The sequence below is a fragment of the Megascapheus bottae genome, chromosome 5 (assembly GCF_031878675.1).
Source record: "Megascapheus bottae isolate mThoBot1 chromosome 5, mThoBot2.hap1, whole genome shotgun sequence".
Classification (NCBI taxonomy): domain Eukaryota; kingdom Metazoa; phylum Chordata; class Mammalia; order Rodentia; family Geomyidae; genus Megascapheus; species Megascapheus bottae.
Genome location: NC_143513.1, coordinates 70711225 through 70725558, shown reverse-complemented (window position 1 = coordinate 70725558; position 14334 = coordinate 70711225). Strand labels below are relative to the sequence as shown.

The following is a 14334-nucleotide window of genomic DNA, read 5'->3' as shown; positions in this document are numbered from 1 at the left end:
CTGGCTATGAACTGTCATCCTCAGATCTCAACCTCCTGAGAAGCTGGGATTGCAGGCATGAGCCACCATGCCTGGCATGGAGTTGCTTTTTGTTGCTGAATACAAACCTAGAGGAAGTTCTTCCTGATGAGCTACAGTGGAAAGAGTCATAGATTCCACATTCACCTTGCTGTTAATTTAGGCAAGGGTCTTGTCTACAATTGTTTACCTAACTGAAAGAACAAATAAATACAGGCATTTTTATGAAAATTATATTCTTCACATTGCTTTGTAGAGAGATTTTTCTGTGCAGTATATTGTTGTATTTAAAAGTGATAAAGAAAGTTATGTCTAGTCATAAGTTTCTGGGAGCAACCCGCTGGTTAAAACTACTCCTAGAGTGCCCGGGATTACAGAATTTGAGATGGTCTGTCTACCCACGAGTTTGTACAAAGAAGTATGAAAACAGAATAGTGATGCCTGAAAAATACACCATAGGAGAAGGTTGGTTGCTTCCCTCTGGTGATATTTGCCTGCCACAAAGTAGATGGAGCACCTTCAATGGTGTGCAAAATAATTGTAGTCCTCTCATCCCTATTCACCGGAGTTGGTCCTGGGACTGAGGTGGCTTATTCCATCCTACCCATTGTATACTCTTACATTTTATCTGGGTGATTTGAGCTTTGGTGCATTCTTGTCTTTCCATCCCTCCTTTCTAGGACTTCTTTTCCCTCTGGCTTTGTGTAAACATGAAGTTGTCACCATGCTTTTCTCATAATGTTATTTCTCATCTTTTTGTTTTGTAAAGTAAGCTAGAGACTTGGTGCAGAGGCTAGAGATCTTTGAGATTCCCCTTGTTACTGGGTTGGGGAAATGGGGTGAAGTAACGGACTAGGTGCAGACATTATTAATGGCTATTGTTGAACTGTTGTTGTTGTTTTAAATGCAGATGGTTTTTAATCCCTTAGAGATGTCTCCAAATTCTGTATTCCATGGATTATAGTGGAGTTGCATGTAAAAGATTTATTTTTAAACTCAGCATTCAAGATAACATTTTCTTTGGTTAAAAGTTATTGTTCCGAGTCTGGAACTTTCCTTTGATATTCTAAGTCAGTAGTTTCCTTTAGTTAAGCACTAGATGTTAATGTTCTAATTTAAGAGTTTATTAATAGAAGCCATCTATTACTCATTAGAATTCCATTTCCTGGGCAGGGATGTTCTTGCTTGTAGGATATGTGGCAAAGGAGTATTGCCCAAAGTAGAGGTGATGAGAATCTCCCATCCAAAGTTCCTCATGGATCAGGCGGAATGCTGAAAACCATCTTGTCTCCCTCCACCTGAGATGGCATTTGTGTTAGCTAAATGTGCTTGCAGTGTAACTCCATGAGAGGAATGATGATACTGGACTACTGACTGTACTTATCTATTCTTATGTTGAAAACAAAAATAGAATGATTTTGTTCGCAGTAGTAAGTTGAATTTGCTTTAGTAATATGGATTCTCCCAAGTCCTAATGTTTCCCTATTTCAGTTTTTCCGGTAGGGTTAGGGTAAAGCAGCAGCCCTGTGTATATTGCAAAGGCCCTGCACTAACAGTGCAAGCTCAATGCCATTGCCAGTCAGACAGAGGGAACATCGCTGCCCCCATGCAGTGTCTGCCCCTGGCAACCAGGTGTCACATCTAGATGGTTATTTCCAAATGTTGTTTAATGTGTGCATGTCACATCCTAGCAATTTGGCAGCAGGACAAACTCATTTATTGAATTTCCACGGGCCTCGCTATAGAGTGGATTCAGAATGAGTAATGAAAGAAATGTGGTAAATGTTGGAGGGATTGTAGATACATGTAGCATATTATCTGAGTTGCACAAATAAGAAAACTGATCCAAGAAGATGAACTAAATTGTCCAAGACCATGAGTTTAGTTGCCAAGATGAAATTAAAGCTTCAGTTGCTGGATTCTTGTTTTGCTTTTTCTATTGCATAGACTCTCTTAGTAAATTATATTCCTGAGATGCATTTTGTATACCCAGCCTGTCCTGTATTAAAGGAGCAGTCCTGAAGGGAATGGTTATATGCAAGCATAGAAGCACATCCATAGTTTTTTGGTTTGTCTTCTGTTTGATCCAGAAGTTGACATTTAATATCTTCACAAAGCTTATTGTTATCATTTTTTTGTGTGTTAATTAGGCAATGAGATTGTATGTCAGCTGTGAGAATGGTCCCTCCAAAGCCCTTTAAAGAGATGTCAGAAAGGATACCAGCTTACCTAAGATTTTTCTCAAAATTCACTCTGTTGCTGGTGTTAGTTGTGTTTTGTGTTTTGAGGTCCCTGGCTTTTTCCCCCAGTTGCCCCTTGTTCTTTCCAGATGTTTCCCTCTTATTGGTCTCTTCTCCTTTACCTCTGTCTCACCACTTGCATCACAGAGAGCTGAACTGACACAGCCTACAGGTAGTTTTAGAAATACTTTTAGAATAGTCTGCCCTGACAATTGTGGAAAATTGGTAAAAATAATAACAAATGTTTGATTAGTCATTTTTATATTTCCTTCCTTTAAGTCAGAATGAAATAAAAGTCTTGAGTGCTGGGAAATACACTGCTGTCAAGGGGTAGGAGTCCCAGAACCAACTTACTTCATGACGTTAAAGAATTCCTCTGGTCAGCCAGGAGCTTGGGTGCCTCACTGTCTGTAAAATGAACTACATGATCTCACATGGTTATTCAGCTCTAGATGTGAAATAGATTTCAAGAGAAGATGCTTGCCTCGCCAATTGGTTTCAATTGTGTGACCATTAAACCTAAATTTAAACAGAACACAGTACAAGTTAATCCAGTGAAAAGAAATTCTGAAGTTACGGGGTAATTGTCTCCAATTTGTTGTCCAATTTCCTTGTCAGATCAGTAGCAACAAGTACCTGGGCCCAGCTTATACAGTTTTACTAGTGTTTCTGTCAAGGTTTGTCTGCATTTTATAATGTCCATGCAAAGATAAGACTACACGTAAGTGCCTGTTTTATTCTTTACAATATGGAATAAAATGCTAAATGTTAATAGTTTACAGAACTCAAAATGCTTCCTGCTTCTTAACAATGTGTGTCACAACAGCCGAGGTCTAGGAAGACCACCTGGCTGTGTAGTGCTTGGCCGCAGATAGTGGTCCCTTTTGATTGGACCCTTTTTTATTTCTATGTTGGTAGTTATGATGGATGTGGGGAGAGGAGCATTGTGTGACAGATAACAGAAGACATGGTGTGTTTTACACCATATTGAAATCTGAGGTTGAGATTTTTGTACTTTGTAACTTGAAACTTGTAAGCTGTAATGGAATCACATTGGGCCTTGTTCTCAGGAATGATGCATAAAATATTTAACAACGGAATGGCATGATCACTGCCCAAGCAGAACAAATGTTAAGCAACCAGTACCAGTTCATCTCAACTGAATCAATCCTGCCTGAACTGAACATCAATTCAGTGGGTTCAACGTCTTGGATGTATTACAGGCCTTCATTCTTGGTCTACAGGCAGCCACATCAAAGCCTATGCTCATGCAGCTATTTTGTACTTTTTTCTCTTTATTCAAAAAATAGGAAGTTAAAAATGTCTGTGTTTCTCACTCACTGGGATATGAGTCAATACTTTTCAGAGATATGGTCACTCTCATTGCTTTTATACATTATGTTTGTAGTTCAGTCCTACAATCAGGTTATGATACAAACAGTTCCTAGCCCAACTCTTCCATACATAGAGACATTTATTCAGCAAAAAACATTATCAGTAAGAAAGCACAAAATGCTTCATACAACCCATTATACGACATCAGTGATGTCCTAGTTTCCTGTTCTTTCAAATGCTTTCTTTGCAGTGAAGGTTCTTGCCACTAGGTTAGGATGTTGCTTGTTGGCCTCTGACAGCCAAGAATCCTCTTATACCAAAGCTTCCCAGCAGCAACAGTTTTTTCTCTTCAGAAGCATTTGGCAGGATCAGGAAACAGTTTTGGTTGTCATCATTCAAGACGAAAGAAACCTGCTGGGCTATGCCAATCCGAGGCCAGAAATGTTCATCTTGCTGCAGTTACTCAGGAGAACTTCTATGACAAAGAATGTTCTGGGCCGAAATTTCAGTAATGCTAAGGTTGAGAATCTCCGTTTCAGATTGAATGGGCACATTCAAAATCTGTTCTGAGAAGCCATCCCTACAATCCCTAAAGACTACACAGACTTTATTGGAGTACTATAACCTGTTCATGAAATAGATGTAGCACTGTCTTCATAAAATAGTAGCTATCCCTTTTATCTGCCCATTAACTTTCATTTTACAAAGAAGAACCCATATCTAGCATTTATCATGCCAGTTAATGGACCATATTCTCTACTAAAATCTCATTTCCAACAGTCATTGTACTAATTAGCAAAACATCATTGTTGATCAGGACATGGATGAATTAAGCCCTTTGTGGTGAAGCTGCCTACTCTTGAGCTAGTTTTGAGATTCTGGTTTTTTGGTTTTGTTTTTTTTAAGGCCTGCTGATGGTGCTCTTGAATACATGCTGGCAGTATCTTGTACCATGCTTAGCCTAAGCAGCACAAACATACAATGACACTGTATAGGTGTGGTCTTATGAAGTAAATTACAGAGTTGCTTTGTGGATGCTTTGGACAAACTCAGTGTTCGGCCATTATGTACTAAATGCTTCCTTTGCATAATGTACAGCCAAAGATATAGACAGAAGGAAAGCTCTTTTCCTGCCCCTCAAATTGCTGAGGTAAGGAGAGGGACAGTGGATGAGTAAACATGTCTAATAGAAGGCAGAATGAAAATAGACACCAGCAGTGATTTATTCAGAGATTTTTACAAGAGGCAAAGATAGAAGAGACAGCAGGTGTGATGTGGCAAACACTACATGGTGAAATAATCAAGGAAAGTTTGGACTCGTAGGGGCTGGGCTAAGTTAGTGACTTAGCAAAGCCACAACTAGGTCCTCAATAGATGGCTTTCCTGTTAATGCAGTCAAGAATTCAGTGCTGAATTGTAAAATTAGGCAAGAAGCCTGGAAATGGAAATATATAGTTTAAGATCTTATTTCCCCTCACCCCTCCCTCAAAAAAAATCTATTCAAGAAAGCTTGTAAGATTTATTTCAGGTTTCAACTGGAACTTAATTTGCCTCTTTGGTGAGTGTAAAATATAAAGTGATAAGAAAATGTCTAGAAATTAAAGCATTAAACATTCAAACAAAACCATTCCTACTCTTGACTACTCTAGTGATTTCTTCATTCATTGACGGCCTCACTTTTTAAGTAAAAAATAAATAAAAGAAAACATTCATTTTTGTTTCTGTTTTCTTGTTTCCAGAGGATAAGTGGACATGCATAAAAGTGTCAAAAAAAAAAAAAGAAAGAAAGGAAGGAAGAAAAAGTAAACAAAAAAAAAAAAAGAAAGAAAACACCCTGGAATGTAGAAACTCTTTTGAGGAAAATTCAGTAAATAAATAATTACACACAGTGACATTATCAAATCCTGAGGCCTTTAGTTTGAATTCCATGCTTAACGAAGTAGGAGATTGCAGCGATCCCATTTGCGCATATACTGTGAAAGTGGCACAACTGTGTGGAGGCATTGGGTTGGGATGTATGGTGAAGAATGATGAAAGGAGTGACATCAGTCACGATGCAATGCATTTCTAAACTGATCTGCTGAGTGGGAGCCCTTTGTGCAACTACTTAAGATAATAAGATCTACCACCACCACCACCACCACCACCACCACCACTACTACTACTAATAATAATAATAAAAGGAACAACCCTCCCTGGGATAGCCCCAGTGAGCTTAGGCTTATTGTTAGGTCACTGGAAAGTATGACAGTGTTAGTATGTTGTCATCTTTTAAGTTTATCAGGCTACGTATCTTCTTGAAGGATGATTTTGAAAGCAATGCTTTAATATAATTCATCACTTACTAATGTCATTCGCACTAGTCAGACTTTTTCCCCTCATGTGACAAAATACTGAAAGACAGAATGGATTTAGTTTGGCTGATGGTTTCAGAGGTTTCAGTTCATCGCAGTGGTGATACTGTTGTGAAGCAGAGCGGCTGAGAATGCTCCTGCTCCCTGTCTTTCCCTTCTTTCCATCTGGGTCCCCAGCCTATGAGGGCACCACCATGTTCAGTTCAGGCCATCTTTCTCCCGTAGGTAATCTTATCTAGAAATCCCCTCGCATCCCCAATCTGAGGTATGCTTTACTAATCACCTTGGTATTGTTTATTCAAGTTGATTAGATTAACCCTTGTATCATCTGATAAAAGCGCAGTGAATCCTATGTAATTTCTGGCCTAGGACTCAACTAATTATGTCCTTGCCATTTTATTTTTATGCCTGTTGATATTCTTCCCTATAACATTCTGTAGCTTCCTAAATATAGTGGTAACTTACAAGTCTATGGCTCAACTAACTCCCTTTTCATATTCTAGGGTTTTTGTTTTGTTTTGTTTTATATGAGCATGTAATTTCATTGGGTTTGTACGTTACAGTTTTGACAGTGAAGCCAGTTCCTATTCTGTTCTTATTTGCTGATCTGCCTGCCTGTGTGCGTGAATTGTGAGGTACCAGCTTTATACATTTCAGAATATTATAAGAATTGGAATAAAAGGAAACATGGTTTTAGGCATTTCCTTGTTAGTGTGGTTTAGCATTGTTACCTTTTCTCAATATGAGTCATCTCTGGCTTCATAGTTTCATCTCATGGATAATTGAACCTGCTTTATTTTCTACCTCAAGCTTTTAAAATTGAGCACTGACCTTTCAAGGGCCTTTTATTTATTTATTTGTTTGTTTGTTTATTTATTTATTTATTTATTTATTTATTCTTTTACAATTCACAAGCTATCCCATAGCACAGGATCTTGCCTTCATATGCTTTAAACTTGAAGCATGGAGTAATAATATATTACCTCTGAGCTAGGTGATTGTGATGTCATTGGGTTCCCAATGCAGTGCCTCTTGTGCCACACCTGGAGTCCTAAGAGCAACCAGGGCTAAAAGAGCATAGTAATGTCAAGAAGGTTGCCCTATGAAGAATTACCAAAGAATGTGCGTGGGAAGGTACGTTTCTATCTGCACTGTATGTCACAGCCACAGTGCCAGTTTTCTCCGCATGCTTTAAAAACACATCTCTTAGGAATCAAATGCATGTGTATTTCATTTTTAATCTAGCTACCAACATGGAGTTAAAACATCAAAATGTTTTTGTTAGATTTCTTAAAACTTGATTTCCTTATTTTCTTTGTTTCTCTTGATTATGGGGGGCGCTAGATTTCCATAATGATCTACTTAAGCATATTCTGTCACATTTCCAAGCCCAATCATGCTATTCCAGATCTAACAAGACCTGAAAACTAATCAGCGTACATTTCTTCTAGGAATAACAAAAAGGACTTGGGGAAAGACTACATGTTTCATTTCATTTTTTTCCTTAAGAAATGACTCTACCACAGCAGTAAATAATGTTATAATTCTCTTGTTATTTATTTATGTACCATGGTTTTCTGTCTGTGAGAGGGTTCTACAGAGAACTTTTATTTTCTTGCTGTTAGTTTACAGCTTTTTCTTAAGTTGCGTGTGACTCTCCATCCTCAGTAACTATTAGCTAAGTCAATGTATTCTCATCTTATTTAAGTTTCAGGATTCATACCGTGTGACTTTTCCGCCCAGCATCCCATTAACTGTTTCAAAGCAATGTGCCATTAAAGTGTTGTGGCCATGTTTCTTGCTTTGTTATTCTCCCTAGTGGATCTCAAACTATTGATTCTGTTTGCATTTGATGGAAAAGATTTGTGATGTTGAAGCTTGTAGTTTGATGTTGTCAGGTCTTTAGAGCTATCCCTGACTTTGGTCTATAATGTATATATCTGAAATGAGTGGTGTTTTAAATTTTTTTATGGATAACATCATATTTTAGGTTGTTTCTATATATCTTTTGTTTAGGTTGTAATCTGCTCTTAACTTAGCAGATTGGTACAATGTCCTCACACAAAGCAAAAGTTTAGAGTTGTAAACTGATACTTTACTCTTTTATATTTGATTCCAATTTATATCAACACCTTATAGTTAATTAATTGTACAGGTGTAGACATTGAAACTTTTTGTCTAGCTGCAGAAGAATTGATCAGTTTAGAACATGGAGACTTGAGTGATACTGCCAGCAATGCTTTTTGTTGATTATTTTGGAAATAAATTCCCAAATACTTTTCTGCTCTACCTGACTTTGAACTGAGATCCTTCAAGTCTTATATTCCTTAGTAGTTAGATTTATAGGCATGAGCTGTCAGCATGCAATGCTAATTGAATTGTGATACATAATTTTTGTGGGTTTTTTCTTAATATTTGCTTCAGTAGAAATAAGGAAGCAAATGAGTACCATGATTTAAAAATGAACAATTAAACCTATCTATATAATGATTTCACAATTTTTAGTATCTTTTATTTACTTTTACTTTTAATGTTCTCTCTAGTGAATTCCATTCTTCATGTACAGCTCTGGGTTTCGACCAATGCATATAATTGTGTTGGCACTTGGCTATAAATTATGTTTCTTATTAATTCTGAAAATATAGATAAGAAAATGTAAAGCACACATCACCTGCCCTTTTTCTGAACCACTATTGACTTTTTTTTTTTATGGAGTGTATTCTTAGGCTTTCTATCTTCCTCGCTTCAGGAAAGTCCTCACTATCCTTTCTGTTAGCCTTTTCTTTTTCTTCTTGGCCATTTTATTTAGTATATTTTGAAAATATGTATTACTTAACCTATTGGATTTTTTTTATTTCCTTGTTAAGTCTCAGCAACTCTACAGTGACTATTTTTGCATATTGCTGTAACTACCTAAGAAAAATCCTAGAAGTAGGCTTTTAGATCTCAGTGGTATGCCCATTTTTAGAATTTTCTGTAATTCATTTTGTCAAATTAATGTATAAATGACTATACCAATTTATAATTTGACCAGTAGTATAGAGAGCCTGTTTCCCTACATGTTTGCCAATTGGGCTATTATAATTAAATACTTTTGTCAATTTTATAAGTGAGTAATATAACTTTATTATCTGAATTTATGTTGTTTGACTTACTGTACAGGTAAGATTTTTTTTTCATCTTACAATTTTTCTCTGTGTGTGAATTTGTTTCTGTTTATTCATATGTTTTCAAGCAGCTTGAACTTTTCATTGAAATCTTATATTTAAACAGTAAGAGTACAATAACATTTCAATGTGTTCAAAGTTACATTCTTTCTTTTATATTTTCCCCATTACCTTTTCTGGTTTGCATTTAAAAAATTATTTGATTTGTCTTGGACCTTAGGAGAAACATTGTGCTTAGGTTGTTAAATACTTGTTTGTTTTTGACATGCTGCAGGATGTTGAAGAAAAAGTAAGTACCAAAACAATCAACAAATATTCAGGTACATTCATGTTAACTAGGTAGTGTTGAGTGAAAAGGTACCCTGAAGTAGACTGAACCATCCAGCAGACACTTCCCGAAAGAATAGGGTCTTCTGCAATAATAGGGATGCCAAAATATGTTCATTTCTCACAAATAGTAATCAGATATGTCATTTACTGAACAAAGCATACTTTAATATCTTTTCTACATAGAGAAGATCTAAGAAGGGCATTTCCATCAGAGATACAAGTCAATTAATTATGACTTAGGATACTAAAGTAGTTCAAGAAATACACTACTTAAAACTAATCTTGAGAAACATTCACAAGTAACCATTTTTATTATTTTTTAAAGAATCAAAATATTATTACTGGCTTTACTAATTTTGTAAAGTAACATCTTGTAAAGTAGAAGTATTATTACTGGGAGGGTGTGTGTCCTAGTGGTAGAGTGCTTGCCTAGCATGCATGAAGCCCTGGGTTCAATTCTTTAGTACTACATACACAGAAAAAGCCCAAACTAGTGCTGTGGCTCAAGTGGTAGACTGCTAGCCTTGAGAAAGCTCAAGGACAGTGGTTGAGTTCAAGATTCAGGACTGGCAATATATCTAAATTGTTTTAAAGATTACCTTCATATTTTAAATTATTCAATAAACAATTAGAATAGTTTTCACTTCTCTCTCCCTAAGGGGATTACTACTTCATAAATAGATCAATACATGTATCTCAACTTGTGAGTTTCACTGGGCAGTTGTCAAGTGTAAGTCTTATGTACAAATTGTTACATATGCAAGTTTTGTTGTTATTAATGAGGAAAGTTAGTAAACATAGATCTTCATCCCAGAATAATGTCAAAAGTTTTCTTTTACAAAATACATTCTTTGAAAGAAGTTAAATAAGACGTCTGTAGTGTGCTATATTCTTAGTTCAGATACATTTGGGCAAAGTAGGACACAGCTGTTACAGGAAAAAACAAACACAACAACAACAACAAAAAACAATGCCAGTTCTTTCTTTACACTGAAATACAGCAATCATCATCTTATTAATGTTTTTCTATGGTAAAGACCTAATAGATTGCATAACTCATCCACTTTGTGTACTTTCTGCTAATGCAATTTGTACTTGACTTTTGCTTTGCTGTTTCTGCCTTTTCTTGATATAGTATCTTCCTCATTTCTTTTTTTAGGCTAAGCAGCTGGAAGAAAAAGACCGAATGATAAAGAGGCAGGATGCATTCTACAAAGAGCAGCTGGCTAGACTGGAGGAGAGGGTATGACCATTTCTTGTCATTGATACTCCTACTACATTTGCAGCTTCCCTTAAATTCATTGAAAAAAAAAAATCAGTAAACTAAGACTGTATACCTAACAGGAAATGAAACCAAGCCGGTAGTTCATTCTCTCCAAAAAATTCTATCTTCTTTTGTTGGTTTTTAGTTGTATTATTGGTTTATTGATGCATTATATCACTTGAAAGCCCCTCAAATGTAAGATTCATTGTCTCCATGTCAAACAGTAGAGTGCTATTAATAGCTCTTCCAAAGGCTGACTAAACTTAGTATATTTTGAGGAGTGATATTGCTTTAAAAGTTATTTTATATTTATGAAGACTGCCTTTTTGGTTAAGAAATGTAGGAACTAAATAGTAGGTCTTAGGGGATAGACTTGGAAGGAGAGGAGGCCTTAGGTCTCATCACCTTTGACCTGGAATTGTGCAGAGACACACAGGAATTAGGACTAAAAATGAAAAGAATGCAATGACTTTAGAATGGAATATCTCCTTTTCATCGGTAGATGTGTGGTCTAGATTAATTTCATACACACTCATGAATTATAAAGTGATCTGTCTCCTCTTTAAGATTGAGACTTCCCGTTTAATTTTTTTAGAATATATTTGATTAAAAAAAAAGTAAACCAGCCAGGTGTGGTGGCTCACACCTGTAAGCCTAGCTAGTCTGGAGGCTGAGATCTGAGCATCAAGATTCAAAGGAACTTGAGACTCTTATCTACAATTAATCATTAGAAAACAGGAAGTGAGGCTGTGGCTCAAGGGGTAGGGCAGTAGCCTTGAGCTGAAGAGGTCAGGGACAGGGCCCAGGCCCAGAGCTCAAGCCCCATGACCCACCCAAAAAGAAAAAAAAAAAAGTAGACCAAAAAATATATGGAAAAAAAAAGTAGACCAAAAAATACACTATTAAATCCTGCTTTGTACAATAATTTATAAATTAAATGTATTTACCCATCTGTCTCTGTCACCGGGTTCAGCGGATGTCCACTTAACGTCCTGATACATGTCAAGCTCTGGTCTCATGCCAGAGACATCCTAGTCTCAAAAATAAAGTAAACATCTGCTCTCAGGGAACTTAAATCAGGTAAAAGCCAGTTTTACATAGTCCATGGCAGGATGGATATTGAGAGGAAAAATGAGTTGGCAGGGAAAATGAAATCCTAGGGCCAAGGTGTAGTTTTGGGTTGGATGGAGAGAAATGAGATAACATTGGAAGAGGAAAACAGTAAAAGAGAAGCACGTTAGTGTCCGAGCCTGGGGCAGCATTAGTGAGCTTGGAAGGCCATGCATTTGCTGTGGCAATCTGGCTGGCTGCTGTCTTGGATAAGAATTGAAACAAGGCAGGCTGGGTAAGAGAGGAATTCAGAAATGGTATGGTGATGACTTGTGCCAAGTTGCTCACAATAGCGGTAAAAATATGTTTGGATATTGCGGTGATAAACTGACTAAATTTGCTGATGGTTTTGAATATAAGTAAAAGAAGGAAATGACTCAGTAATCTAGGTCCATTGCTCTTTTCACTGGGAAAATAAATTTGCCACCGAAAAGATTTTGAGATGTGGATAATTAGGATAAGAGTAGTAGGAAAAATTGGGGGGTAGGTTTGAATATGTTAAGTTTGTGACACTAAGACATTCAATGTAATGACACTGAATAGATACAGAGTGTAGCTATGGCTCAGTGGTAGAGCACAGGTCTTGCCCATAAAGGGCAGGGACAGCACGCTGGCCCTGAGCTAAAGACCCAAGACAATTACCAAAGGAAAAAAAAAGTAGCATGGTTTAGAGCAGACATCAGCAAATTTTTCCTGTAAAGGACCTGGGAGGAAACATTTTAATTCCTGTGGGGCACACGAGGTCTCTTTTGCAGTTGTTCACCTCCTTTATAATTTCAAAGTAAATGAAGGTAATGAATGTGAATGAAATAAATGAAATATACATACTGAATTTCGGATTTTATATAATTTCCATGTTGTGATTGTTGCTTGTTGTTGCTGTATCTTCAACCACTTAACAATTATAAATGCCATTCTTGGGGCTATATAAAAATGAGTGGGGGTAGGGAGGACTGTTTGACTTTGAGATTATAGTTTGCCGAAATTTTTTGGTGCCCAACTGTGTCTTGCATGCAAGTCCCAAATGTGGCATATACTTACTGTCCAACTTGGAGAAGCTCACTCATCTATTTCTCTGCCCGCACTAAGTTAAAATGAGCTATTGTTAATTTTTCCCTGAAAAGTATCCCATCCATGGAAACTACTAAATCTATAGTAAGTTTTTTTACTTCTGTATTTCCAAAGCACTATAATACACTGTAAATGTTGGCATTTCTGGTATGATTTACTCAGTACCACCCAAGGGTATTCTCTTTGCCGTCGAATTTTATTTTGTCAGGTATTTTATAATAAAGGTAATAACAATTTCTTTATTATTTGCATTATTCTGTCGGGCAGAAGAGAAAGCACTGAAAAATACTCCCTCATTTCTCATAGGTCTACTAGTTTTACTCAGACAATTCAGTGATTTATACAGGGTCCTGAGAGGAATTGCCAGTTTGTGCTTGTCTGTCTAGCAAGTGAGTTGTTATTTGGGACCCAGTTGACAAACAGTGGAGGATCATATGGATACATTGTAATCAATATATTTACTATCATAACTGTTTAAAGATTGGTCTGGAAAATAGAAATTTATACTGATAATTGAGAAGAACTAATGAGCTTGCATTCTTGAGGTACAGTGGCTACTACTATTTATTAATATTTAAGTCCATATGTAATAATGTGTAGAAAGAATATTAGAATGAGAATCAAGGCAAAGCTTTCTCATGGTGTTAGATTCTGATATGGGTTTAGTTCTTTATTTTTACAGATGCAGTACCGTCTCTGTGTCCTTTAGTTTTCCATGCATATAATGAGAATTCTATTCTTACTGCCTGCTCCCTTTTATGGGTTATGGAGAGAGGCTATATAAGATGATGTACATAAAAGCTTCTTAAAAACTGACAAAGGGTTGCCATGTTAGAATATCCTTAAAAATGTAAAATTACCTTAGTGTTACTCAACTACCTCATGTTTTTTACCTATTTCCAGGAAGTATTGCTTTTGTTATTCCATTTTTAGAGTAACTGAAAAGATATTAATCTATAAGGATGAAACATTCTCTAGATTTAATGCAAAAAATTGTACAGGGATTTTCTCTATTTCTATTTGTGTTGGAGGGTATAAAATGCTGAATCCAATCATTCCTAATGTAAGAAAAAAATGACGACAATATTAACTTACATTATTATCTAAGTTGCTTTGAAAACAAGGTTGTACACTAGATGATGAAACAAACGTTTAAGTCCATACCCAGGATTATATTATTAACAGGAGCATTCAACAAGTGGCAAGGAGGTTCCCCAAATGAATCTCACCAACTGCTGTCAATTAGACTAATCAACACACTTCTTAGCTATCTGCTTTTATTGGCTCCAGGAGGATTTCTTTCTTCTAAGCAATTTTTGGGGGACGAGAGGAGGGGATTGGTCATGAGGCTTAAACTCTAGGCCTGGGCACTCTCCCTGAGCTCTTCATCTCAAGGCTACTGCCCCACCCCTTGAGCCACAGCACCACTTCTAGTGGTTAATTGG

At 36.6% G+C, this 14334-nt stretch overlaps 1 protein-coding gene across 5 annotated transcripts in view; it reads left to right on the top strand.

The window, feature by feature from the left end:
• The window catches only part of Chchd3 (coiled-coil-helix-coiled-coil-helix domain containing 3), a 269461-nt gene that overhangs the window by 166734 nt on the left and 88393 nt on the right, over positions 1-14334 (top strand). For 3 of the 5 annotated variants that reach the window (XM_090333320.1, XM_090333318.1, XM_090333321.1), the window contains exons 5-6: positions 9389-9403; positions 10604-10687. The exons of 1 other annotated variant lie outside the window; for it this stretch is intronic. In XM_090333320.1, the coding sequence (XP_090189446.1) occupies positions 9389-9403; positions 10604-10687 (99 nt within the window). The remainder of the gene's footprint in view (positions 1-9388; positions 9404-10603; positions 10688-14334) is intronic. One more of the 5 variants, XM_090333319.1, reaches the window with a different exon arrangement.